The sequence below is a fragment of the Arabidopsis lyrata genome, assembly GCF_000004255.2.
Source record: "Arabidopsis lyrata subsp. lyrata unplaced genomic scaffold ARALYscaffold_2, whole genome shotgun sequence".
NCBI classification, from domain to species: domain Eukaryota; kingdom Viridiplantae; phylum Streptophyta; class Magnoliopsida; order Brassicales; family Brassicaceae; genus Arabidopsis; species Arabidopsis lyrata.
The window spans coordinates 14666682-14693781 of NW_003302554.1; the positions used below are offsets into that span (position 1 = coordinate 14666682).

At 33.5% G+C, this 27100-nt stretch overlaps 6 protein-coding genes across 7 annotated transcripts; all 6 read left to right on the forward strand.

Moving 5' to 3' along the window:
* The first annotated feature begins 2451 nt into the window (after positions 1–2451).
* Positions 2452–4606, forward strand: LOC9324869. 2 transcript variants are annotated; one of them, XM_021009938.1, is made up of 7 exons: positions 2452–2591; positions 3036–3294; positions 3444–3499; positions 3584–3662; positions 3758–3896; positions 4017–4130; positions 4216–4606. In XM_021009938.1, exons 2-7 carry the CDS (start codon positions 3140–3142, stop codon positions 4405–4407), a joined length of 735 nt encoding a protein of 244 aa, XP_020865597.1. In that variant the 5' UTR covers positions 2452–2591; positions 3036–3139; the 3' UTR covers positions 4408–4606. The 2 variants fall into 2 exon arrangements, with proteins under 2 accessions (XP_020865597.1, XP_020865596.1); XM_021009937.1 differs by having other exon boundaries at positions 3039–3294.
* A 489-nt stretch (positions 4607–5095) lies between these two features.
* On the forward strand, positions 5096–6402 carry LOC9323398 (RING-H2 finger protein ATL7; the record flags this gene model as incomplete). Its single annotated transcript, XM_002887288.2, has 1 exon — positions 5096–6402. A coding segment is annotated over one exon (564 nt), but the record flags the coding sequence as incomplete, so codon positions are not given.
* A 472-nt stretch (positions 6403–6874) lies between these two features.
* LOC9323399 (uncharacterized RING finger protein C4G3.12c) lies at positions 6875–7712 on the forward strand. The gene has a single exon (XM_002887289.2). It carries the CDS (start codon positions 6952–6954, stop codon positions 7459–7461), a length of 510 nt encoding a protein of 169 aa, XP_002887335.1. The 5' UTR covers positions 6875–6951; the 3' UTR covers positions 7462–7712.
* Positions 7713–10527: 2815 nt separating this feature from the next.
* Positions 10528–11658, forward strand: LOC9323400 (YDG domain-containing protein At5g47160). Its single transcript, XM_002887290.2, has one exon. The coding sequence runs from the start codon at positions 10528–10530 to the stop codon at positions 11656–11658; it is 1131 nt and encodes a 376-aa protein (XP_002887336.2).
* A 3022-nt stretch (positions 11659–14680) lies between these two features.
* Positions 14681–17827, forward strand: LOC9323401 (homeobox-leucine zipper protein ATHB-X). The gene is made up of 4 exons (XM_021033948.1): positions 14681–15503; positions 15591–15799; positions 15935–16014; positions 17325–17827. The coding sequence occupies exons 1-4, from the start codon at positions 15428–15430 to the stop codon at positions 17584–17586; spliced, it is 627 nt and encodes a 208-aa protein (XP_020889607.1). The 5' UTR covers positions 14681–15427; the 3' UTR covers positions 17587–17827.
* A 4230-nt stretch (positions 17828–22057) lies between these two features.
* On the forward strand, positions 22058–25516 carry LOC9323402 (auxin efflux carrier component 3). The gene is made up of 6 exons (XM_002887292.2): positions 22058–23536; positions 23612–23921; positions 24005–24090; positions 24531–24688; positions 24768–24844; positions 24950–25516. The coding sequence occupies exons 1-6, from the start codon at positions 22306–22308 to the stop codon at positions 25014–25016; spliced, it is 1929 nt and encodes a 642-aa protein (XP_002887338.1). The 5' UTR covers positions 22058–22305; the 3' UTR covers positions 25017–25516.
* The last annotated feature ends 1584 nt before the right edge of the window (positions 25517–27100 follow it).

The window sequence follows — 27100 nt, forward strand, 5'->3', positions numbered from 1 at the left end:
GTAGAGATTTAGATACCTCAACTACTCTGTGACAAAAAAAAAAGAAAAAAAAAAAAGAAAAGATAAATCAACTGCTCATGACTATCCACATCGACACATTTCCAAAGCGTACAAAACATCGTCCATTTCAAACATATTAAAATAGTTTTTTTTTTTAATATATAAACTTGAATTTTCAAATTCCATGGCAATCATTTACAAATAACTGAATAAGTATAAACCGTGGTTTCGTAAAATGTTAATACGCAATATATCTTCGGATTCAAATATTATGCATTCGTTATTAATTATTATGGGAAAAAAAATGTATCAGTTAAGACTAAGAGTAAAAAAAGGCAGTAGTATAACTGGATTGGTGTAATTATTCTTTTAAAATCCACTAAAAGTTAACCATTTGTACTTTTGTAGTAAATACGTATTAAAAATAATTTTACTGCCGCAGCTGCTAAAAAGTGGGGAAACAAAAAAGTTTGCACATAAACAAAGTATGACTTCTATTCATATCATTCATATTTTATCTAACTTTTTCTTATAAATTTGTCTTCATCGTTAATTTTATCTAGCATTTTCGTCTACATGTTTAAACTAGACATTTCAAACTAGTTAGTGAAGTGAATGAAATAAACGGGATTGACTATTGAGTGACCAGGGTTAATATAATTTGAAGGACACATGGAGAAGAGAAATGGTCAGGCCCCAGGGCTGTGAGCCTGTGACACTGTCCATCTTCTTTATTGCTCCCATCTGCCTCTCTTCTCTACCTTTTCCTTCTTTATATATAATCCTCACTTTTCTCCCATCTTCTTAAATATAGGCAGTCACGTCAATAAATAAAGAACGTTCATAAATAAATGTGTATAATTCTCAGATTAACGATTTATTTCCGAGTTTAAACGAGCTCCATTGGTAGACGTTTTTAGCAAATCTGCTACGAGTAAATACATCCAAATCGAAATCTAAATGACCAAGTAACCTATATGTATTGTGTCATGTGTGTTTCACTTGCACACAATGAAATATAGATCATGGTTTCATATAGACATGGAGACTTTGAAATATATAGAGAACTACGTAATTCAATAGATTGTCTCTATATTATGGCAAGACAAAATCGGCCGACAAAATAAAAGATGAAAACATAGCGGAAACTTGAATTTTATGACCGGGTTTGTTTTGTCAACCAAGCAAGACACAATCACGTCAGAAACACCTTGGGAATAGTGTAACTAGATTTAACACTCTTATAAATGTATAACCACGACACATAACGGTCTTAATTATGATGCACCTTTTTTAGCACTCCCAAAGATTCTCTAGCTATAAGTATCGGTCGAAAATATTCATTAATGCACTATTTGTTTTACCTAAGTTTGAATTCATTTCATAAGAATGTGTGTTCTTAATTAATTTTGGTACACTAGCGCTCACCACTAGCTATTTTCTTCTTCGGGGATAGCATTTAGCCTTTTTGTATATATAGAAACTAGTTAATGTTAAGAGTTGGTGTTTGATCATTAATGATTTAGCAATTACTTATATTTATAACCAAAATATGACAACTTGTAGTAATGTTTTATCTTTCCCTTTTTCAGCAATGTTATCACATTCTTGTGTGGATTTTTTAATTACTATGTAATCAAATTTGATTTTCTAAGCTGTTTTTTTTTCGTTCTTTTTTTAAAGTGAATTTTTTAAAAGTTATTTATTTTTATTTTTTTGTCAACATTTGGGCTACAACTGGCCGGCCTATTAGCCTAATTTCTACAATTAAATTGTAGAGTCGGTGACTCGATCCCTGGTGTGATGGTGTCTGTCTTCTGTGGACTTATCATTTGCCACTAGACCAAGATCACTTCACAAATTAATTTTATAGTTACTTGATAATTTATCTAGCATTCCTGGTAAATTCAAAAAAGATTCTTTGTTTATATATATACTTATTTTAACTTCTTTTTTTTTGGTACGAAGAGAAAATGATGTATGTAATGTATATTTTATTTCTATATAATAGTACAAATGAAATGACCAAGACATACACACGAACAAAAATATAGATCAAGACATAGCCTAATGATTTATGCTAGTGTTGTTGATGTGTCACTATTTAGATTTAAATCATGTGATATGTATCAATATATGTATGTTCAATTTGAAAGATATGTGACCTAATCAATGTGAGTATGTGACCCAATCAAATGATTAGTACCACTAGTCCACTACATTTATTTTCATGATCAATTATTTCAATTTAGAATAATGTTTATATTATATATATCAACATTAGTGACAGAAACAAAGACTAAGCCCGTAGGGCAGTAGCATTGGGCTCAACCCATATTTGGCCCATATCTTTAAGACTAGAGAAACAGAACCGGATTAAACCGGGATTCGGTACGGGAAACAGCCGACTGTTGTAGAAAGAATATCCCCATAAGAGTCAAAAGATTCGTGACTCATCATCTCTGTCGCTGTTTCCTTTTCTTCTTCCAAACTTTTCTCTCTGTTACTTCCATTCTTTTCTCGAGCTTTTTCTTATCTTCATCGCTTAAGTTTCGAATTCGACATCTCTCTGTGTATCTTACCATCGCAAGGTTCGTTCCCTAAACTCTAATCTCGCATATTCTTTGTGCCATCAGTTCTTCTCACTGAGCTAAATCTGTTCTGTGTTATGATTCAATCATGTACGTATTTGCTTTGTCTCTGTTTTCTCCGGTAACTTAATTCGTTTCAAACGTAACGATTAGTTTGAATTTGAATCTGTTGCATGCTTACCAGATCAATTTTGGATGAATTGAATCCAGTTATTTTACAAAACCCTATGAATTTGATATAAAACTGACAAATTCTTGTTGTTATAAACAGTTAGAGGAGCAATCTAATTTTAGATGACAGGATCTTGAAACGACTTGTAACCTAATTTCCCAATCTGGCAAAACTTAATTTTCAAGATTATTAGTTAATTGATTAGTGTTTTGTTTGTTCAATTGCAATTATTGTTAATGTTGAATGTTTTTGTTTTCTTGTGGTGATTGTAGCAGTAGTTGAATCAACTGTATTAAGCCAGGTTAGCTAGACCAGCAAGTAATTGCTGGCTAGCAGAGATTTTTAGCTTGGGTGGTCTTTGATAATAGGATCCTCTATGAGCCCTCAAAGCGTATCGACGACGAGCAAATCCCTTGAGGGTGTCCATGGGGTTCATGTTGTTTCTCATTCTCATTTCGGATTTGAGAGTATTGGCCAAGTTTCAAGCTATGAGTCTGCGGATGCAGGAACAAAGCAGAGACTATTCATTGAGTAAGTTTTATTTGGTACCTTTTTAATAGCTTATTCATAGGCTCAAGATGCGATTATCGATTTGACCTATTGAGAGATATTGGTTAGGGTGATGTCTAGTTCAAATAGGTTTGGTGTTTGATTCAGTGCTCTTCGTTTATCTTCTGTAGACGTGTTTGGCAACAAAGACCTCCATGCCTAAGACCCATCCATTGCAGCATCCACGGTAAGACTCAGTTCCTTCCATCTTGTACGTATCTCTTTGCATCTCTGTGTGTTGTATTGATCCTATGTCCGACTTTGTCTACAGGCGATCAGAGTATATTAGAAACAGCTGCTAATGTGATCACATCGATCCCTTTCATTTTCCTCGGTATGCAGGCACCGAGGTAATCATCCTTTCTTGTCTGTCTGACTTTATATATATACAGTTTTATGTTCTTTGAAACAGATTTTTGAATATGGAAGATATATTCGACTATAGGAAAAACCTGAACATGAAGGTGTATGCAAACTCCTTAATCGGAGTTGGAATTGCATCGAGTTTGTATCATTCTTCAAGAGGGAAATTGAGGAAGTATCTTAGATGGGCTGATTACACAATGATAGCTACAGCGACAGTAGTAAGTCTTTAATTTGTGCGCATCCCAGAATTGGTCCCCATTGAAGATACAAAGATAACTATTAATAGTCTCTGGGATTTCATGTTCTTTTCTACTTACTATCCGTTGTATATTTGACAGTGTCTAACGAGGGCTCTTAGAGAAGAGAACCCAAAGTTCTTGATGGCTGCATCAGCGTTGGCTCTACCGTTCCAGCCTCTCGTGGTATCAGCTGTTCACACTGGAATGATGGAGGTGCTAAGAAATCTCAACTTTTCCACTCCATGTAACTAATCTCAGTTGACGCTAATCTAACACAAATCTCAACTTTTTGACTCAGGTAGCATTTGCGAAACGAGCCTTAGAGGATCCAGATTTGAAAATGGCTCATGATGTACACAAGATGTCTTCGTTATTGGGCGGAGCATTGTTCATAGCTGATGATCTTTTCCCTGAAACACCATTCATTCACGCCGGTTGGCATCTCGCCGCAGCCATTGGCGTTGGAACTTGCAATAAGCTTCTTCAGTAATCCACATTACCAAATATATTGAGTGATTGTGGAACTGCCACATTCTTGGTTTAGTGAGACCACTAGTATGTGTGGTTTCACTAAGCTCATAAATCAGCCGACATAACTAGTAGTAGTCATCTCTATCTTTAATCAGTGTAAGGAACCGAAACAAGTCACACCTATTGTAATATTAGGACAAAAAACTATTGTTTTCCCTGTCTGTCGTCTCTCTATATTCAACATTGAACAGAACATCAAGAAATTGCCGAATTTAAAAAAAAAAAGAAAAAAGAAAGCATAATAATGGATCGAGAGAAATGGAGAAGAACTCGATGCTAAATCGCTAACAACTTTTCTAGGTCTTTTTGGGAAATATAAAAGGAATTAAGAATAATTAAGAAAATCAAATTAAGTATATAATTGTTACTCTATTAGGTCTATATCGGTGGATGATTTCGTATCTTTCCCAAAAAAAAAGGAAAATCTGAAATTAAACTTAAAAAAGGAATTTAACAAAAAAAAAATAATGCACATGAATTATGATTATCATCATGTTAAAGAAAAAGGAAATAGAAGATTTCCTCCTTGTTGACCAACAAAAAAAAAAGATTTCCTCCCTTTTTGGTTTTGGTTTCCCTAAACATGTTTTGGTTTAGATATATTTATATCGAGACACTTGTACTTTGTTTTTCATTAAGTCCTTTGAATCCAGAGTTCACCATTTTTATTTTGTACGCTCCAAAGAATGGGAGAGGTGGTGTGTACTGGTGCAATCGTTACACGCAACTCTACATCGAACACAGTAGAGATCAAAGTATCGCGTCTAAACAATCTCACTTCAGGAACAAACGATTCTCCTCCGTTCCCAACCCCTTACCTCCTTTTGGACAACATCGTTAGCTTTGATGAACACGACATGTATGTTCTCCTGTATCCAAGGCTCCAAGATCCCAACTTATGCCGTATTCTCTCCTCCGAGATTGCTTCCAAAGCCAAGCGAGTTCAAGGCTCCTTTGACGTCACAATAGAACAATATATAATCGAGGAAGAAACATGCGCTATTTGCTTGGAGGATGATGATGATGAATACTTAACCGAAATGCCAAACTGTACGCATGAGTTTCATAGTGAATGTATCACTGCGTGGTTATGTATGAGTAATAGTTGCCCTACCTGCCGTGCTCCAATTCTGGATGACTACGACTGTACGAGTGACGACGACTCTACGAGTGACGACGGCTCTACGAGTGACGACGAAAGTAGTGAATAGGGTTTTTATATTACTGATATTTTGATCCCCTATATGTCTTTTCATGAGATTTGATCGCCTATATCTCTTTTCTTTGAGTACAATAAATGAAATGGAATTTTCATATTATACTAGATTTCAGATTTCTTGATTCTTGTCTTGTGCGTATCTTTTCTGAATCAATACACAACTCTAAAGGCGGCTGATAGATTCTCAGTTTGATAGCAAGGTGAGACTCACGTAACAATCAGTGTCTAGAATATCCCTATTAGGATTAGAACTTACAAGTGATTTAAGATAACGTTTCGATTCTTTTATTTATTCACGTACTGGTTGTAATATTTAGCTCGCCGTCCGGTGTATCCGGCTTTGCTCACGGCTATTTAGTTGCCATTTTTGTTGCTTTCTCTTGCTAAAAACTCATTTGGTTCAGTGAGAGCACTAGTACGTGTGGTTTTTCACTAAGCTCATAAATCAGCCGACATAACTAGTATAGTAGTCATCTCTATCTTTAATCAGTGTAAGGAACCGAAACAAGTCACCCATTGTAATATTAGCACAAAAAACTATTGTTTTTCCCACTGTCGTCTCTCTATATTCAACCTTGAACAAACATCAAGAAATTGCCGAATTTTAAACATAAAAATAACATAAGGGATCGAGAGAAATGCAGAAGATTTCGATGCTAAATTGCTAATACAACTTTTAGGTTTTTGTGGGTTTTAATTAGGTTCATTGGGCTCTGAGTTTTATAATGTTGACAACAATATCTGTTGGAGCCTTCATCCATGTGGTTTCCACTGGTGTCTACTACCTCATCAAAACTTGAATTAGATTTCGAGTGATTTACGAGAGGCTAATTGTGATTCAATTGCAATCGACAAAACAAATTAATTTTTGAAAATATATGGCAAAAATTTAATTGAAAACCAAATACATAGAAGGAAAAGAAAAAGAAAATCAAAATAAATAATTGTTACTCTATTAGGCTTCTCTATATCTGTGGATGATATCGTATCGGCGAAAATTTGTTTTTTCCCAAATAAAGGAAATTTAAAATTAAACTTAAAAATGGAAAATAACAAAAATCAAAATAGTGCACATGAATTTTATTATTATTATCTTAAAGAAAAAGGAAATAGAAGATTTCCTCTTTTTTTTTGTTTTTTGTTTTTTCCTAAACAAGTTTAGGTTTTGATATATTTATATATATATCTACACACTCCCATCCTTAATTCTCATGAAATCCTTTGAATCCAGAGTTCTCCTGTCTATCACTTTTTTTTTTTGGTACCCTCCACCAATTCTAAAGAATGAGTGAGATTAAAGAAGTCGTGTGTATTGATGCAAGCGTTACCCGCAAATCTACATCGAACACAGTGGAGATCAGTGTAACGCGTGAAAACGTGGTCGCTTTAGGATCAAGCGGTCCTCCTCCGTTCCCAACCCCTCACCTCCTTTTGAACAATATCGCTAGCTTTGATGAAGACAACATGTATAATCTCCTCTATCCAAAGCTCCAAGTTCCCAATTTATGCAGAATTCTCTCCTTCAACATCGCTTCGAAAGCCAAGCGAGTTCAAGGGCCATTGTACATCTCCTTTGACGTCACATTAAGACCATATATATTGGAGGAACCAGCTATGGAAACGTGCGCTATTTGCTTGGAGGAGGATCAAGACTTATCCGAAATGCGAAATTGTTCGCATGTCTTTCATGATGATTGTATCAATCAGTGGTTAGCTTGGAGTGATAATTATAATTGCCCTCTCTGCCGTGCTGAAATTATGGATGACGACCATCTTCATGAAGAAACAAATTAGGGTTTTTATATTTCTGAATTGATGAGATTTGACCCCTTTTCTTTTAGATTCTTTTATTTATACATGTACTAGATGATTGCAAGGAGGTTTATTTATTTCAAAATTTATTAATGTAGTTTGGTTGATGATTTCGTTATGAATGTTCCGAGTGAAGTTGTCTGCATTCTTAAATCTTTTGGACAGAATACTCGAACGCATGTTTTGAATTTAAGAAGATTATTGTCTTATAAAAAATTTTGCTAAGCGGTTTGTGCTCATATAATATTAGTGATATGATATTATGAGACAAATAAGCTTATTAATTACGATGAAAATAATGATCCCAAAATCGATTTGGTTAATAAAAATGAAAGTTAGCTAGAGTATGCGTTCTCTTAGAGTTAGAGAAGAATGAAGACGTCGGTAAGAAGTTTTTTGAGTTTTCGAAAGCAAGGATAATCTTACCAATTGCCTTATTATCTACTCAATTATCGACTAAGGGCCTGACTGGTTTAAACGCAGCGGTTGCGGTTGCGGTTGCGGGAGTTTGCGGAAGCGGACGGTTGCGGCTTCAAGCGTTATTAAGCGTTTTGAACGACTGATTTAGCGTTTGAAAATGGATGCGTTTGCGGGAGTTTTATGACTGGTAAACCAGCGGGTGCGGTAGCAGTTAAATAAAAAAATGACCAAAATAAATAAAAAATATTACAAAAAAAAAGAAATAAAAACACCAATATATTATTATGATAATATTAGAAAAATTGAACATGCTTAATAATTAAAACCATAAATAAAGTACTAAATAATTATTCAAAAATAAATAAATTTTGTAACAAGATAGTACTTTATGCATCTGGTTTAACATCGAGTAATGGACAAATTGTAAATAACGTTTAATTCAATCAAAAAGCAAGTGAGTTTCTATTCGAGAAAACAAATCAAAACATATATTCAATCAAAAAGCAAAACAATACGTAATAAAAAGAAAAAAAACAATGCTATGAAAAATATTCAAAAAGTTACACATGAGGTGATGAATGAATAAAATGATATATGATACTTACGTTTGGTTATTGATTTTCATCAGTTTGGATGGAAGACATTGAGAGAAATAGGGTTTCAGAATATTATTAGGGTTTCTGATGAGAACATGATACAAAGATGAAAGATTTATATATGATTAATATATATTATAATAATTATAAGTAAATGTTTGATTTTTTTTTTTTTTTTAAAATCCAACCGCTACCGCCCGCAACCTCAAACACTTGCGGGAAGGAGCTTTTGAAATTTAGCGATTTCGAGCGGTTCGAAGCGGTACGGAGCGGTTTCTATGATTGGTACCAACCGCTAACAACCGCAACCGACTGCTAATAACCGCTAGGAGGGTGCTAGCGGGAGATCCAATCAAGCCCTAAGGCCTTGTTCTTTTCGTGATCGCGCGTTTCATTCGGCGACCAACAAAAATTGCCTTGTTTTTTTAATTTTATCTACACTCAGCAACTGAACATCTCGTGAAAAGCAAGAAAAAGTGACGCCGTTGTTGGTTTACTGATCAGTCGCTGAAAAAACAGCAAATATCATGAACAAAAATTGCAGTGATATGAAAAGAGAGAGAAACCAGCGACTAGGAAAGAGAAACAAAGCAACAACTTTAGTGTAATTTTGTGTCGCTAGAAAGTGTCGAGCGACGTCCAAAAGAACACGCCCTAACTATATTTAGACATTGTTCAATCGACGAATACTCTAAAAACTTTTAAAATAATAATCAAATAATTTATTATATTTTCATAAACCGATTCAATTTTATTCAATGCCAAAAAATATCAATCCTAAACACTAGTCAAATAATTTATCATACTCCCATAAGCCGTTTCATTTTATTCAAAGCCAAAAAACTTATATCCTAATGATTATGATATTACAAAAAAAAAAAAAATTGACTAGAATAATTATGCATGAGCATTCAATTTTTTGGTTTAGTTTTGTTAGGGGTTTTCAGAATTTCCAATATTTTGGATTTGAAAGTAAATTTCAAATATAAGCAAATTTTATTTCGGTTCAGTTAGATTTAGTCCAAATTTGGGTTCAGTCCGAATGTGAACAAAAATTATAGAATTTAAAATGCACAATTGGTAAAAGTTTAGGACAAACTTTGTAAAGGATATACCGACTAACTATATTACTATTTGGTTCCATCAATGAATATTGTAAAATTTTCAAAGCAACATTTAAAGAATTTATCATATTTCCATAAACCGATTCAATTTTTTTCAAAGTCAAACAAATTCATATTCTTGATTTATTATTATATTACGCGGGAAATAAAATTGACCATAATAATTAGGTAATGGTCATTCAATTTTCCAGCTTATCTAGAATTATATTTTAGTATATTTCAATGTATTTTCTTTATATTTTATAAAAATAACAAATTTTAATGAATTGTGGTTTATTCAGATAAACTGGTTCAGTTGGACGGAATTCAGGTTCGATTTCGAGGTACGAGTTTATACACCGTTTAAGTTATAAGAAAATTTGCGTAGAAATTGAAATGAGTTTCAAATTTCTTTTGTTTTTCTGGTCACCTCTAATTTTAATAATAACTAGTGCCCATAATCTCTCGTCCATATATATAGATCCTCCATGAAGATCTTTAAGAAGAGTCTCAAGAAAGACACGCCGAGTTGAAAATGTATCTATCGCATAATATTCAGTGGTTTTTATGTTTTTGCTTTAACGTTTTCTTTAAGGTGTTCATTTAGTGTTGTCTCTAAGGTGGCTAAGAATTGAAATCCTAATGTAGACGGAGACTCATGATTGTTTAGTTTTGTCATTAAGGTGTCTCTGGGTTTAGATTCCCATAATGGTTTCTATAATTTAGCTTTAACGAGTTTGGAATCAAAGAAGATTCAACGTTTTCTTTAAGGGGTCTCCGATTTTGTGAACATTTTTTCCAGGTTGATGATAATTCCAAGGACAAACCCTTTTAGTAAAAGACAAAAGGTCCTTGTTATAAGCGATTCTCCACATTTTTTAAGTGAAGCTGTAATTGTTACAGGTACAAGTGTGGCAGGGCAAAATCTGATGGGTCAGGGAAGTGGGATTGGTTGTGATGATGTAACTTTTGCAGTCACATATGAGACAGGAAAGGGTCTGATGGGACAAAGAAGTGGGATTGATAGTGATGCTCTAACAGTTGTCGTCACAAGTGATACAAGACATAATCTGATGGGTTCTAAAGATAACAGAAGTGATCGGAATTACCAGAGACCTAAAGAAGATGAAACACTTAAGTTTCTTATGAAGAAAGCTGGCTTTGGCTCCAATGTTGCAATTCATGGTACTATTGTTAGTGGATTGGTTGCTTCAGCCAATAGGAGGGTTCCTCCGTCTTTTGGAAGTAAAGTTAAACCTCTAAGTTTAGAGGAATCTATCAAATTGTTTGCATCCCAGAGCAAAAAAAGATGGTACTCAAATTCATCCCAAGGGAAGTTTTTGCATGTGAAGAAACAAAGAGATGAAAGAAAAACAAATGAGTTTGGCCTCCTCCCAATAATGCGACATAACCAGATTCCTGACGTGCGTACCCCTCGTAAGAAGGTTCTCAACGTGCTGCACCATTTCAGAATGGTCTTTGAAGAGTTGGACAGAAATAAGGCGGCACGTTGTGTCAAGAGTCAAACAGATCGAGATACACGGGATATACTCATAAGAGACGGTAAACAAGTTAATGGTGAAAAGAGGATTGGTGTAGTCCATGGAGTTGAAGTTGGTGATAATTTTAAATACAAATCACAACTCAGCATAATCGGTCTCCACTTCAACATGTTAGGGGGTATCGACTATATGAACAAAGAAGGCTTGGACTTAGCTACAAGCATTGTAATATCGCAAGGTGCTGCTTACAACGATATATGCAACGCTAATATGGTGGTTTACTGTGGCGAAGGACATTACTTAAAGAGAAAGAATCTGAAGCCAGCAGAAGACCAAAAAATGACAAGGGGTAATCTCGCTTTAACTAATAGCATGAGGGCAAAAAATCAAGTGAGACTGATAATTGGCAGGAAGAAGATGAACGTGAAGAAATATGTTTATGCAGGATTGTATTTGGTTCATGAATTCTGGAACGAGAAAGGACCCCTAGGAATTGAAGTCTTCAAGTTTAAACTTCTTAGACTTCCTGGTCAAACTTCTATCCATTTGAATTATTAAACATTGTTATATCTTTTCTCAAGTTCCCTCCTAAATTAATCGCATTTGCATCTGCAAAGGATATAATTATACATATTTTTCAATCTAGACTGTTTGATGGAATTAGTAGTTACTAAAAATTTATGAATCTGATATCTTACATATTTCTCAACGTTACACTATTTGGAGCTTGTCAAGAAATCTTATATATATGTGTATTGTAAAGTTGAGAAATAAGATTTTTGTTTTGACAAAAAAAAAATCTTACATATTTCTCAACTTTACAATACATATATGATATATATATATATATATATATATATATATATATATATATATATGGTTTTTCTTCAAAAGAACATTTTTTGCCAGCTCGTGAACTCTCTTTTATTTTGAAAAATTATTATAAAATTGATCATCTTGTAGATAAGTATTGCTAATATCATTTGTCAATGCTAGCATTTGTGAACGATTTATCTATTTGAGATTTTGATCATCTCAAAATGAAGACAAGTAGACGAAAAACAATCCACCATAATGAGTACAAACATCATCTAAGATTTTTATTACTTTTTCTTTTTGAACATCCAAGATCTTCATAATTATTTATGAAAATTTTGTTTTACAATTAGAATTTCTAACTTGGCAATTTTCATATGCATTGTCATATGTGCGAAACGTGAACATATAAAATAGTGATTGCTATGTTATTAAGTTGCCTTTGAGTTTAGAATCGCAAAGCTGGATATAGATAAAGCAGGATGTGTCAAGAGTCAAATAGATCTAGATACATATGATATACTCATCAGAGACAAAAAACAAGTTAATGGTGCAAAGACCAAAATATGACCAGGGGTAGTTTCGTTTTGCTTAACAACATGAGGGCAAAAAAACATGTGAGAATTGGCAGGAAGAGAATGAACCAGAAGCAATACGTTTATGCAGGATTGTATTCGGTTCAGGAATTCTGGAATGAGGAATGACCTCTAGAACATAAAGTCTTCAAGTTTAAGCTTCTTAATTCTTTCTATCAATTTGAATTATTAAATTAACGTTGTTATATTCTTTTCTTAAGTTCCCTACTAATTAAACCAATTGTGTCTCCATCGACAAATGATCTAATTATCCAGGTTTTTCAATCTAGACATTTTTTTGGAAGTAGTAGTCACTGAAGATTGATGAATCTTATATCTTACAAATTTTTTAATTAACGTTATATTATATAAATGCTTGTCAAGGAATCTTACATATTTCTCAACTTTACACTGTATATGGTTTTCCTTAATTCTTTTCTGTTGCTAGCTCCTTAACTCACATTTATTTCGACAAATTATTATTAACTTGATCATTTTGTAGATAATTGTTGCAATTATCTTTTAGCAACGCTAGCACTTTTGAACGATTTATCTATTTGAAATTTTGATCATTTCAAAATGAAGACAAGTAGAAGAAAAACAAAATCCATCATAACGAGTAGAAACATCATCCAACATTTTCGTTAAAAAAAAAATTTGAACATCCAAGTTTTTTTTTTTGTTTTGTTTTGGGGCAACATCCAAGTTCTTCATAACTATTTTTGAAAATTTTGTTTTACAAGTAGAATTTCTAACTTGGTAACTTTTATATGCATTGTATTTGATGTAGGCATGTAGCATCCAAGACAGCAAATTCTTGAATTGTACATGCCCAAGTTCACGTGAATTAAAGAACTGAGATCCGTCACCACCAGTACGTTGGGTGAAGAAAACCTAACGTATTACGTTTTATTTTTCTGTAAGTCTCTGACTTGGACATTAAAATATGTGGCCTATGTTCCAAGTGATCTGATTTTCTTTGTGAAGAAGTGATGGAAGGAAACTGTTGCAAGTAGGGGTTTTGGCAAACAGTTTTCCATCATAGCTTAAGGAGTTTTATCGAGGTTTTGGCGAAGGGATAGATCTCTCTGCAAGGAATACACAATAACTCACAGTTTTTCAAACCGAGGTATACTCCGTTCGTAAATCAAGTCGCAATGTGCAATGTTTGCAATGTGTCTCATAGGAGAAGAGGAGGATATACCATTGAAGATTGTTACTTGGATGTTGAATAATTCGCCAACGCTATGGAAAATTTCCTAAGAAGCCTCGTTCTATGGCAGAGACATAGAGAGCAGAAGGATTATATTACTCGCACATGCTCCTGGAGGAGGATTTCACATTCAAAGCTCGAAACCCCTATTGGCTATGTTTCCACTTCTGAACATGGAGTTGTTTGAGATATTGTTTCTCATTAGATCTTTTTCAGAAGCTTTGGCTTGTCTCTCTTCATCAATGTTCCAAAACCATATTATTTGGTACTTAAAAGGGTATAAATACAAAGTTAGTGTGAGATAAAGAGACATTATGATAGTTTGTATTGAAAACCTATCTATTACTTGAGTTTTAATGGACGGTTGTGGGAGAATGTTCCTACACAAGATGTACTCTCCGGTTTGGAAGCGAATGTTCATGAAATTGTTTGTGTTGATTTACATACTAAACTAAATATCTAAGCATAATCGGATAATAACCTTCACATCATGTGTTCAAATCCGAAATTCTGTTATCAGAATCAACAAAGTTGTGTGTATACAAACGTGTGAGGAACCTCGTTCAACTCGCAAGAACAAAGTTATACATCAGAACCGGAGAAAAGACAACATATAAGTAAACCGGATCAAGGTCGGCTAGATAAAACAAAAGCAGGTAGTGAGGGCCCAGAACCACTCCACTTAGGATACAAAAGCCGAAAGGCATGGAAATATTGGAGGAAATGACCAGTAAATATAAGACATTTGGGTAATTTGGGTCATGCATGCCAACCCTAACCAATGATAACGAGTTCATTATCATACAATCCGTGGAGAATATGTGTATGTCATTCAAAACTATATTCAAAATTAAATAAACATCAAGCTTAATCTATATACAGTAATAGAAATACGTGTATAAATTTACTAATATTGATAGATATCTATTAAGGAGTTTTGCTAATTATTTAATTTATGTAACCTATAGATTCCAAAATTATTTGATTTATATCTTTATTATTTATAGTTTTAGATGGTACATGATTTAAGTTTCAAGATCTATTGCTTTATTTTAAAATCTACACGGTTTTAATAGATCCATTAAAGTTTAGACCATTGTCATTTTTCTAAGATTATTTATTCCATTTGTAACGCTTAACGCATAACAATACTTTGACTACCCGTTATTGGTCCCACACACGGCCATAATAAATTTACTAAACCCCAAAAATACAATTTGGTAAAACAGTAATATTTGATTATACGAATCTGATTTGACTTAACGACACTAGTCAAACCCCTTATTTTCTCTCCAAACCCACCAATCACACACTTACACACACCTCTTTAAATAATTCTATTCTTTTTTTGTATTATTCCATCAACTTACCACTGGCCATTATATTTCTCCCTTAATTTTTGTTCCTTCATTTGACCTGCTTGAAACTTTTTTTTTGTTAGATCTTTTGTCGTGTTTCATACTTTTAAATATTTTACATATTTGGATATTTCTCTTGGCTTAATTCCTTATTCCACATTCCACATTCCACATTCCACGCTTATCACAAAATCTTTCTCCTTTGTCTCGCTTTTTTCCTTTGTTCTTTCACATGTGTATATACACACAGAACACACACTTAAATTTCTATTGTCATATAAAACTTCAACTTTACCTTTTCTCTTACAAAAAACACTATCTTCTTCATCAAATTCTATTGATTCTGTTTTTCCTCATCCTCCTCTATGGCCCTCTCACCTAATTCAAGCTCTTTAGATTTAACAATATCAATTCCGAGTTTTTCTCCATCTCCTTCACTTGGTAAGATCATATCCAAAGATTAATTAAACCATATATTATATAGTTTTAATAGTATAAATATGTCTTCCAATTAAAATATTTTGGTAGGTGATCATGATCACGGGGTGAGAGATTTGGACATAAACCAAACTCCAAAGACGGAAGAAGATCGTGAGTGGATCATGATCGGTGCAACACCACATGTCAACGAAGATGATAGCAACCCCGGTGGCCGGCGGCGCAAAAAGCTCCGTCTAACCAAAGAGCAATCACATCTTCTTGAAGAGAGTTTCATACAAAACCATACCTTAACCCCTGTAAGTATAGATTAATGGTTCCGTTTATGTTTTGCTTACGTTGAATAGAGAAAGAAGAAAGAGAAAAGAGTTAATTTTTTTTCTGATGATCATGTCGGCTGATTATGTTTTGGGTGGCTGATTATGAAACCACAGAAGCAAAAAAAAGATTTAGCCACCTTTTTGAAGCTTAGTCAAAGGCAAGTTGAGGTGTGGTTTCAAAATCGAAGAGCTCGGTACGTATATCTATCAACCTCTTCATATATTACATCATTCATACAAATCGAGGAAGATAAGAATTATATATTTTATTGTTGTAAAAAGATAAGAATTATAAATCGTATGTTTAATATATATATACGGCATGTTATGTATAAGGGGTTTTGGAAATATATTTTTACTTTTTAGTGGTTGAGAATATTATAATACTACATGAGAGTGCGTTGACAGAATATTATATATAAAGAGATAGTGTGTCGTAACTTAGATTCTCAACATAATTCACCATATATACAATAATAGTTTAGGAAAATGTAGTAAAGTGGAAGTGATCCTTTTTTATCCAAGTGTTTCACGTTGATTCCCACATATATATTTATCAGTTATCACCCATTTTATGCGACACATAAAAGCCCGTACTCTTATTTTGTGTGTCTACGTGTCTATATATAAATAATGTCCATGATTCAAAATCAAAATATAGAATGTAATAAATGCATCAACAAGAAAAAAGCGATAGGGGACATGAGGGACAAAGTTAGAGACAATATATGATCTGTTTATATTTTTCAGCTCATCTTTGGCCAGTCCATAATTATGATGTTTGTCCCATATAGTATATATACATATAACTTTAATGAACTTTAAACACACTCATACACTTTTTGTGAAAGTTTTCTACATATTCACATATACTTTTTCCTATTCTTTGTTAAGGGACATATACATCAACACGAGTGCGTGTGTATATACGTACATTTGTTCATGTATAGATACTAAGATACATGTTATGCATGGTAGAAAGAGTTAGTTAATCTTCAATATCTATTTTTCAGTTTCACAAAAGTATCGTTCTACTGTAATTTTTCAGTTTTGTATATTAATGGGGCCATTTTAGTATAATTAAAATTTTATTAACATGATGTTACTTTTGAAACAAAAGTCACTGTATAAGATGTGTACAAGAAGTAGAAGTCTAGAACTTTATGATATATGTCAAGATGATCTTCTTCTCTTACGTATTTCCGTATGGGCATTCCGGGTCAATTAAGCAATCACTTATATAGTGTATCACATGTGAACACATAGTACAAACACGTTTATAAACTTGTAAAAGTTATATGCAAAGGTCGGTAGAATAGTCTCCTAAAAGTAGAAATTTCTCAGACACCAACCTCGTTAAATATATTAATAAAATTCAGCCTACGAATAATAAGGTTGGTATATGGATAAAACCTAGAAATTACGTATGATGTAAGCATATTTAATAGTACGCATGGCCATATTAACCACCAATCATAGTTACACAAAAAATTTTGATGTATAGGAGTAAGCTAAAGCACACGGAGATGGAATGTGAGTATCTAAAAAGATGGTTCGGATCGTTGAAGGAGCAAAATCGACGGCTACAAATAGAAGTTGAAGAACTAAGAGCTCTAAAGCCATCATCGACCTCGGCTTTAACCATGTGTCCTCGGTGTGAACGTGTGACTGATGCAGCAGATAATGACTCTAATGCCGTTCAAGAGGGTGCAGTTCTAAGCAGCCGGTCACGGATGACAATTTCCTCTTCCTCTTCTCTCTGTTGACTGGTTTGGTCGAAGTCAAAAGTCAAAAGATAGAAACGCCTGTTTCGGGGTACAAAGCAAAGATTTGATGATGATTAGGAAGATTTTGTGCATAGTTCGCTAATTACTTATTCCACCAATGGAAGAAAAATAGTGTAATACTCGTTTAATAGCTTTTTCTTGTTATTTATTCAAAATTCTGTTTTCCATGTCCCTTCTAAGTAAGTAATTCTATTGACTTGAATATAGATATGTTTTACTTGTTTAGAAAGATGAATTTTGAATAATCATTTCCATTTGATCAATCGAAATTATGTCATGCTTTAAGTTCATTAGAAAATTTAGTGAATGCACTATTTGACAAGTATATTTATTAAAAAATTAGTTAGGTGGTAAAGTACGGATCACTATTTCGTTATAAAAGAAAATTACGAAATTAGAATATTGAATGAAGAAATTTAGGTATATTTATATTTGTAAAAACAGAAAATAGGGAGGAGAAATTTTATAAAAATAGAACTAAAGTTTTTTTTTAGCAATTAGATTTTATGTGATCCGCAAGGAGAGATTATTAAAACATCAATTAACGTCATTGCTATTTGACTTCCACGAGTCTCAAAAAAGGCTGCTAATTATTCCTAGACGTAAAAAGCTTATAAAGTTGAATTCGGATGGAGATTTTCACCTACAATTCACCTGATGTCTCATTCAAAATAAATGTTTTTTTAATAATGATTCTAAATAACTGTTGTTATGTTTGTTTCTTTTTATTGTGGTATTAGTTATCGGTCCACAGTAATCACTATGTTAGAAAGGAATTCATATTTATTTTCGACTTTTTTTTTTTTTTTTACAGCTTTTTCTTTCGACATTTTATTCATGTATTTTCTACAGCTTTTAGCTTTTATCCCTCTTTAATAACTCGATTTAATTCGGATTTGGGTTTTCTAAGCCCAATAGTTAATTTGATAAGCAAGCCCAATGGGCTAATAGCTCTGTAATCGTGTCTTGAATTGAAGCAATGGGAGGAGAGAAGACTTGAAAAATTAGTCATTTCTAACAAACTTGAAATGAAATCTTCACAATCGAATCCTTATTAACAGAAATATTAGATATGCAAATATGATAATATAACGGGTCGCTCTTTCATTCGTTTTAGAATATATATTATATGAGTTATGTTTATTCAAAATTTCAATATTACTCTTGGATTTGTCAAGAAGTGATTCGTACCTTAAACATAGAGCAAATTTTAGAAAGAAACAAAAAAAGTTTAGTTCGAAGATCGGAGTAACAGAGGAATGTGTGTTCGAATTACTGATTCATGAATGGGATTATGCGACTCTGGCATGCCCATGTGCTTCTCACGTGCTTTCATTATGGACATGACGCGTGCATGTCAACATGTCCTGCGCTTTTTCACTTTTCTGACAATGTCCATGTGGACTCGTCTCATTGGTCAGTTATTCATTATTGTGGTGAACCAAACTAGCTGTTGTGTGGTAAGTGAAAAATAAGAGACCTCATTACTCATTAGTCATTATTTTAAACATACAATTGCATTACATAAAGAGAGAAACATGTTAAATGTTATTGAGAAGTTTTATAAAAATGGTGTGTTTAAACTTTAAAGGAAAACCAAACAAACAGAAATTACTCTTTTTTTATTCTGAATTTTGTAGAAATCAAGAAAACTATATATATAAGAATTCAGAAATATTTTGAAAAATGAATTAAACTTTAAATTGATTTTTGTATGAAAACTGATGGACCATATATCATACATAATCTATTGGTTTGTACAAAAATGTATTGTGATACCGTCACTTTAAAATTCATACTTTGCAATATACGGAAGAACTTTTATCACATCATCAAGATGATTATAAAGATGATTCAGTCGTGTACGTTATAACATGTAGAATTCACGTTCACAACTCTCACCCATCTGTCATTCTCTTTCTTGGACTTGCTAGTGAACTTTTTCCTAGTCTTTGCCCCAGATTATTGAATACGATCGATTCTTTTAACTTTTCATTCTTTAGGAGTGAGTAATTGAAAAGTGTATGAAAATTTCACCTTTTTAATTTAATCACGTGTTAAAATCACCAGTAGGCAGTAGCCATCATTGTTCACTTTCGAGATTGTCTAAATCGCTTCGACGTACCATTTCTTTTGGATAACAGGAATCAATATATTGATCGCTCAGAAGTTTTAACCACACGTTTGATTTGTATCAATAACTGCGAAGCTGACTAAACCGCATACTTATGTATAATTCTCTCGGTTCTCAAAGTAAATATCGTTTTGAAAAATTTCACAGAGTTATAAGAGATTTATGATCGCTATGTTACACCAACACCGTTCTTCTTTCTTTTCTAGTTTTCTTTCTAGTGTGTGTGGTTGTTTGTGAGAATGTCGTCCTTCTTTCCATTCGGTAGCGGTTGATAAGTATATATATCTCAGAGATAAAGCATCAGTCGTATATTAGTCTAAATTTCGTTATCGTTCCTATAATTCCGTATATCAAAGGCGATAACTATGTTAAAGAATTGACTTGGACTTTGATTATTTAATGACAAACATAATTTTATGGCATATAGTGTGTTTATTAAATGATACCGTACTTTAGTTTCCTTTTTTGTATAATACTTCTTTTTCTTTCTTTTAGTACTCTATTGAATTCAAGTTTAACCTAAATTTTCGATGATATTTTTGTAACAATTAAAAGAGGGCACATTTTAAAACTTAGCCATAAACATTTTGAGTCATAGCCTCATGGCTGCACGACACTGTGTGTACTGGCTTTATTTTGGAATATGTATATTTGGGTACTACTTTTTCTGTAGATTATTGTGTACTATTAGCTAGAATTATCAATTACGGGATACCCTAATTACACTTAAATAGATGTAATATTTTGGTAGTTAATGGAAATGGTTAAGCTGACTTATGATGTGCTTCCAAAAGTTCCCTAAATCTTTTGCCGGTATTTAGGATTATATATTTGGTTAATTGAATGTCAATTGAATGAAAATAATAAGATATAATAGGTTGATTCGAATATGATAAATAGTTGAATAAAGTTTATAATATGGTTTTGTAAGGACGGCAGATTTTATCTAGCTTAAATCGCAATTAATCATTCATGTTTGGACCTATTCGAGGAAGTTGTGTCTAGTAATATTTTATGCAATCAGAAAGATACAGCAACACTAAGGCACAAGAAGGTCACGACATTCTCTGTCTCAGCTATTTACTCATGTGAATCTTTGGCTGTGTACTAAAAAGGTAGTATTGCCCATATCGGGGAAAAAACTTTATATGAATAAAATATAGAAAAAACTTTATTTTTCTTCTTCTACGTTAAGTGATTTAACTGATTGTTCTTCTTTTACATAACTAGTGTAGTTATAATTTCCGTTCATCTCTTTTTTTTGTTAATTTTTTTTACCGATCATTTCTATACTAAATTCAGATTTGAGTTTATCTGAACAAATAATTCAGAAGCGACATGTTAACTAATATCATGATTCATGAAGGGGTATTAGACAGAAGCTTAATGATGAGAATATAGGCTAAAATTTATGTCGTCTAAGGAGTAATTGAGTGTTGCCTACTTCACGGGACAAATAAGTAAACCTAACAATAACATATAGACACACTCGACGCCATTAGCCAAATTCCATTAGAGCCATCCAATTCCTTAGTGGATCTTCTTTGTCTCCAGCCCATCCTGTCTCCATATTTTTCTAATGATTACTTATATAAAGTGTTTTATTTTTGATATTGAACTATTGCTTTTTTATTATTAGCCGGGGTAACAAGATATTAGTTTTTAATTTAGTAATATACCCATATGTTTAATATTGATATCGATATTGATTTATTCTTATTACGAAAATGGATTAGTTAGAGAATGTGAAAGAAAGGTAAAGTAAAATACGAAAAGCAAAGAAGAGGGGACAGAAGAGAAAAGGTATGTCTCTGCGATGCTCATCCCCAAAAGTAGAGTTGCCACATGTAGACCTTCTTCTTAAGATCTAACTCAGATGCTATTTGTACAAGTAAAAAATGTTGCAGACTCAGTTTCTATTTTTCCCATTTTACTCTAATCTTCTTTAATTTAATTTGCATAAAAATGAAAAATCATTCACATGTATGTCACTGAAATCATTATTCATCAATATTCTTATTTACCCGTTATTTTAATTATGGGTACGTTGTTATCTATAATGTCCGTTTCTATCGGTTGAACCAAAATTACTAGAATTTTGTTATGTAGTATAAAATATAAAATGTTGAAAAACGTTCTCATGAAATCTATATTATTTTAAACTTTCCATATGATGAGATGTATTATCTAATATATGAAAAATATATATATATATATATAGTATTTACAAATTAAACAAAACATATTAAATCTTATAAACAATATTTGAAAGAAGGAAAAAAACTATATTGTTATGTTTTGATAAGATTGATAATAAAAATACGAACGAATAGAATAAAATAAAATAAAATAGTAAAAAGGAACTTGGGTGGTCACGTATTTGCTGTATAAAGAGGTGTAAAGTAGCATCCCTCCTTAAATTATATCCTCAAAACCCAAACTTGCTCACTCCTTCACACACACACACTGCTCCCAAGTCCTCTCACTTCTTCTTCTTCCATCGGACACCGTTGCTTAACGGTTTTCCATTTTTTCTTTCTTGTTTCTATTTTTGTCCCATCAAGATGATCTCATGGCACGACCTCTATACGGTCCTCACCGCCGTGATTCCTCTCTACGTCGCGATGATCCTCGCCTACGGCTCTGTCCGGTGGTGGAAGATCTTCTCACCCGACCAATGCTCCGGAATCAACCGCTTCGTCGCCATCTTCGCCGTCCCTCTCCTTTCTTTTCACTTCATCTCCACAAACAATCCTTACGCCATGAATCTCCGGTTCATCGCCGCCGACACTCTCCAAAAAATCATCATGTTGTCCCTTTTAGTCCTCTGGGCTAATCTCACCCGTTCCGGTAGCCTTGAGTGGAGCATCACAATCTTTTCCCTCTCCACACTTCCCAACACTCTTGTTATGGGGATTCCTCTCTTGATCGCCATGTACGGCGAATACTCTGGTTCCCTCATGGTTCAAATCGTTGTCCTCCAGTGTATCATCTGGTATACGCTTCTCCTTTTTCTCTTCGAGTTTCGAGGCGCCAAGATGCTTATCATGGAGCAGTTCCCTGAAACAGCTGCCTCCATCGTTTCTTTCAAAGTTGAATCCGACGTCGTTTCGCTTGACGGCCACGATTTTCTTGAGACCGATGCAGAGATTGGTGACGACGGGAAGCTTCACGTCACCGTGAGAAAGTCCAACGCTTCACGTCGTTCGTTCTGCGGCCCTAACATGACACCACGACCGTCAAATCTCACCGGAGCTGAGATTTATAGTCTCAGTACCACTCCAAGAGGCTCTAATTTCAACCACTCTGATTTTTACTCGATGATGGGTTTCCCCGGCGGCCGTCTCTCCAATTTCGGTCCGGCCGATATGTACTCCGTCCAATCTTCAAGGGGCCCCACTCCTCGACCTTCAAACTTCGAGGAGAATTGCGCCATGGCTTCCTCCCCGAGATTTGGATATTACCCTGGAGGAGGAGCCGGGTCTTATCCGGCTCCCAATCCAGAGTTCTCCTCAACCACCACATCCACCGCCAATAAAGGCGTCAATAAAAACCTGAAAGACGTCACTACGAATCAGCAAACGACTCTTCCAACGGGCGGCAAGTCAAACAGCCATGACGCCAAGGAGCTTCACATGTTTGTCTGGAGCTCCAACGGGTCACCTGTTTCAGACCGGGCGGGTCTTAACGTTTTCGGCGGAGCACCCGACAACGAACAAGGCGGAAGATCCGATCAAGGTGCCAAAGAGATCCGTATGTTAGTCCCTGATCAATCTCACAACGGCGAGAGCAAAGGTTAGTAGTCTTTTAATAACTTTCATGATAAGAAATTACAAAATTTCTCAATTCTGTTTTGTGTGTTGACTATAGCTCTAGCTCATCCAGCGAGTGGAGATTTTGGAGGTGAACAACAATTTAGTTTCGCCGGAAAAGAAGAAGAAGGAGAGAGACCAAAAGACGCCGAGAATGGACTCAACAAACTCGCTCCGAATTCCACGGCATTACAATCAAAGACAGGTCTTGGAGGAGCCGCCGGAGGCGAAGCAAGTCAACGAAAAAATATGCCGCCGGCTAGCGTGATGACAAGGCTGATACTGATAATGGTGTGGAGGAAACTCATCAGAAACCCAAACACTTACTCTAGTCTCATTGGACTTATTTGGGCTCTCGTCGCTTTCCGGTTAGTAAAAATCAAAATTAATTACTATTTTTAACTCGAACCAACCGGTTATCAGGAAATTTATCCCGGTATTGAATATGAAGGTGGCACGTAGCAATGCCCAAAATCATTCAACAATCTATCTCCATTCTATCTGATGCTGGTCTTGGAATGGCAATGTTTAGTTTGGGTAAGTCATTCTTCGTACTCTGTTTTTATTCCTTTGGAAATTTTAGTTTTTAATCCATTTAAATGAATAAATCTGATTCATACCAAACGTGTTATTTATTTGTCACTGAAAATTTCTAAATTTTGCATGTATTTCGTTGACATATTAACCCAATTACATTATAATGGAATTAAATTAGGTAGTTCATAAATTTATATGCTGTTTTTGTCATTGTGATTTATATTAAGAAAAACAAAAATTGGGGATGGACCATCCGACAGGTGGGGCAGTGTTGTGAGTGTCTTATTAGATAAATGGTAATGGTGGACGACATGGTCTCGTGTTGTTGATAGTCGTCATGGTCCCCATTTTTATGGGACTTGATTGGATTTTTTCTAGATTTATAAAATTATATTGATTGCCTGATTTTGAAATTAAACTTTGTGTGAAAAATCGTGTAGGGTTGTTCATGGCGTTGCAACCCAAATTAATCGCTTGTGGGAACTCAGTGGCAACGTTTGCGATGGCGGTTAGGTTCCTTACGGGTCCTGCCGTGATGGCGGTTGCTGCTATAGCCATCGGATTACGTGGTGATTTACTGCGTGTCGCTATAGTTCAGGTAAAAATATTATCTTTTTTTTTGGTTATAACCATTTTAGCTTTAATAACACGATGAAAAATGTGATATGTTTTTTTAGGCTGCATTACCTCAAGGAATTGTGCCCTTTGTGTTTGCAAAGGAGTACAATGTTCATCCTGCTATTTTAAGTACAGGGTAAGTCATGGGTTTTATGATAATTATTCCATTAGAATATATGATTACTAATTTTATATATCCTTGTATAACATTTAACATTGTCATAACTTGATGACTTGTCAGGGTAATATTCGGAATGCTTATAGCGCTTCCGATCACGCTGGTTTACTACATTCTACTCGGGTTATAAGCTTTCGATTATGAAATTTCCGAAAAGGGATCAAATGTAGAGGAAGAAGGAAGAAAGAGAGACACAAGAGTGGCTCATGGAACAAACTAAAAGCTTAGAGTATATAAGTAAAACTAGGGAGTAGCATGATTTAAGGAATGATGATGCCTACATTACAAGCCAAGAAACCCTTTCTTCTCCCATATAGAATATTGGGAGATAATTTGAGTGAGACAATGGGACGCAGATAAGGAGGAGCAAAACATGGGGCAACGAGACAAAGAAAAGATAAATAAAAGATTGGAAGATGAAGACAATTTATTATTTTTGTAACTTTTATTTTTTACAGAGTCTTTTTTTACTTGTGTTCTTTGATTAGGTTCAGGTAACTCTTAGTTGATTACTGTGTAGATTTTTTCTAGCGAAGAAAAGTGTGGTTTTGATTTTGAATCTTCCCTCCTTCCAGTTTCACATGAGCAAATAACGCTTTAGAAATAAACAGTTTCTATTATTTTTCTTAATTGCTGAGATTTAGTAAACTTTCTGATCAAATTTGGTGGATTTAGTGATTCTTTTCTGCAGTGGTAAATGATGAGAGTTGTAGTGGAGGAAATGGGTTAGGCGCTTTGGCACTGAAAGCATTTTGTGTTATCATTAGTTTAAGTTGGTAGTGATGTAATTAATAGACCATGTAATGTGTGTGTAGGGATGATGAACAATTATTTAAGAAAAGATAAAGAAAAGGCAGAAAGGTAACTAAAAGTCAAAAGGTTTGTTTAAAGTTTAATAAAAAGCTGCCTTTTCATTTATTTATTTGTTTTCTCTCATTTCTTTTCGAATTTTATTTTAACAAAGTAGAGTATGTTTTTTTCTTTTCAACAAAGTAAAAAATGGATATAAACATAAATTGACTGAAAATGACTCGTTTTAGTTTTTATTATTAGAGAGTTCGGCCATTTTTTCTCGTTTTGCGGGCCGATTTTTCCTTCCTAGTATTTAAGTTATAATATAGTTAGACATGCGTTTGTTGGATATAAAGTAATGTATAACAATTAATTGTTTTTGTATTTCAGTAGATTGATCATGGATCTAAATTTTATCATATTAGTATTAAACAGTAATAAAATTCAAATTAAAGACTATATTGACGTTTTGCACATTCGTTTTATAAATTTATTAATATACCATCTAAATAACCCCATCTCTGATTATTTAACAAATTTCCAACTTCTAATATTTTTACATGGTATAAAAACTTACTACAGACTAATTAATATTAAAAATTCCAGGCACTAAATAACCAAATTCTACTTTCTATCTGCAAAAATGACGGATGTAAAAAATTGTTGATAAGTTTGTTTATTTATCACATGTACTTTTTTAAAATAAAATAAATTTTTCTATGCTATTTGATTAAACCACCCATTTAAACATACATCATTTTCTTACAATTTTAATTGTCAAAACGGTTATGTTGACAAATTTTCAAATATTTTTGGTTATCTTAAAATAAGTTGTTTATAAACCTAAATTCCCCACCGAAAACTTTTTGTATGTAATTATTAGAAAATTTTGTAATTTCCAACTTCCATATCTATATCTTTATTTGGTGTTTTTCAAAGATTTTTTAAATCACTCATATAATTTTTAACATTATTTTCTAAATATATTTATTTTCTTTATAATTAGACATTTTCTTATGTCAAAACATTCACCCATAGTTTTGAACCACTAGTAATTCAATTTATTCATTACCTTCCATTCATACTTTTAAAGTTCATACTTGATATTGACCTTAGTTAATACTCCCTCTGTTTTTCATAAATTAATTTTTTAGCCATTTCACACATATTAAGAAACACATTTAATACTTACCTTTTTAATCATTTTGTGAAATAAAAATAATTTAATAACTTTTGACAGAAATATTAATTCCGCACATATCTACTAAACTTTTTTTATTGTTGACCATTAATTATTCCTATTAACTACCATTTTAATTAAATACAAAATCAATTTATTAAAAACAAGAAAATAATTTAAAATATCGATCTATGAATAACGGAGGAACTAAAATTAAGAGTACACAAAAAACGTTTAAATCA

Coding starts and splice junctions, on each gene's coding strand:
- LOC9324869 (XM_021009938.1), top strand. CDS start 3,140: ATGAGCCCTCAAAGCGTATCGACGACGAGCAAATCCCTTGAGGGTGTC. Junction 3,295..3,443: donor AAGCAGAGACTATTCATTGA/GTAAGTTTTATT, acceptor TATCTTCTGTAG/ACGTGTTTGGCAACAAAGAC. Junction 3,897..4,016: donor TGATAGCTACAGCGACAGTA/GTAAGTCTTTAA, acceptor TATATTTGACAG/TGTCTAACGAGGGCTCTTAG.
- LOC9323399 (XM_002887289.2), top strand. CDS start 6,952: ATGAGTGAGATTAAAGAAGTCGTGTGTATTGATGCAAGCGTTACCCGC.
- LOC9323400 (XM_002887290.2), top strand. CDS start 10,528: ATGGGTCAGGGAAGTGGGATTGGTTGTGATGATGTAACTTTTGCAGTC.
- LOC9323401 (XM_021033948.1), top strand. CDS start 15,428: ATGGCCCTCTCACCTAATTCAAGCTCTTTAGATTTAACAATATCAATT. Junction 15,504..15,590: donor TTCTCCATCTCCTTCACTTG/GTAAGATCATAT, acceptor ATATTTTGGTAG/GTGATCATGATCACGGGGTG. Junction 15,800..15,934: donor AAAACCATACCTTAACCCCT/GTAAGTATAGAT, acceptor ATGAAACCACAG/AAGCAAAAAAAAGATTTAGC.
- LOC9323402 (XM_002887292.2), top strand. CDS start 22,306: ATGATCTCATGGCACGACCTCTATACGGTCCTCACCGCCGTGATTCCT. Junction 24,091..24,530: donor AATGGCAATGTTTAGTTTGG/GTAAGTCATTCT, acceptor AAAATCGTGTAG/GGTTGTTCATGGCGTTGCAA. Junction 24,845..24,949: donor CCTGCTATTTTAAGTACAGG/GTAAGTCATGGG, acceptor ATGACTTGTCAG/GGTAATATTCGGAATGCTTA.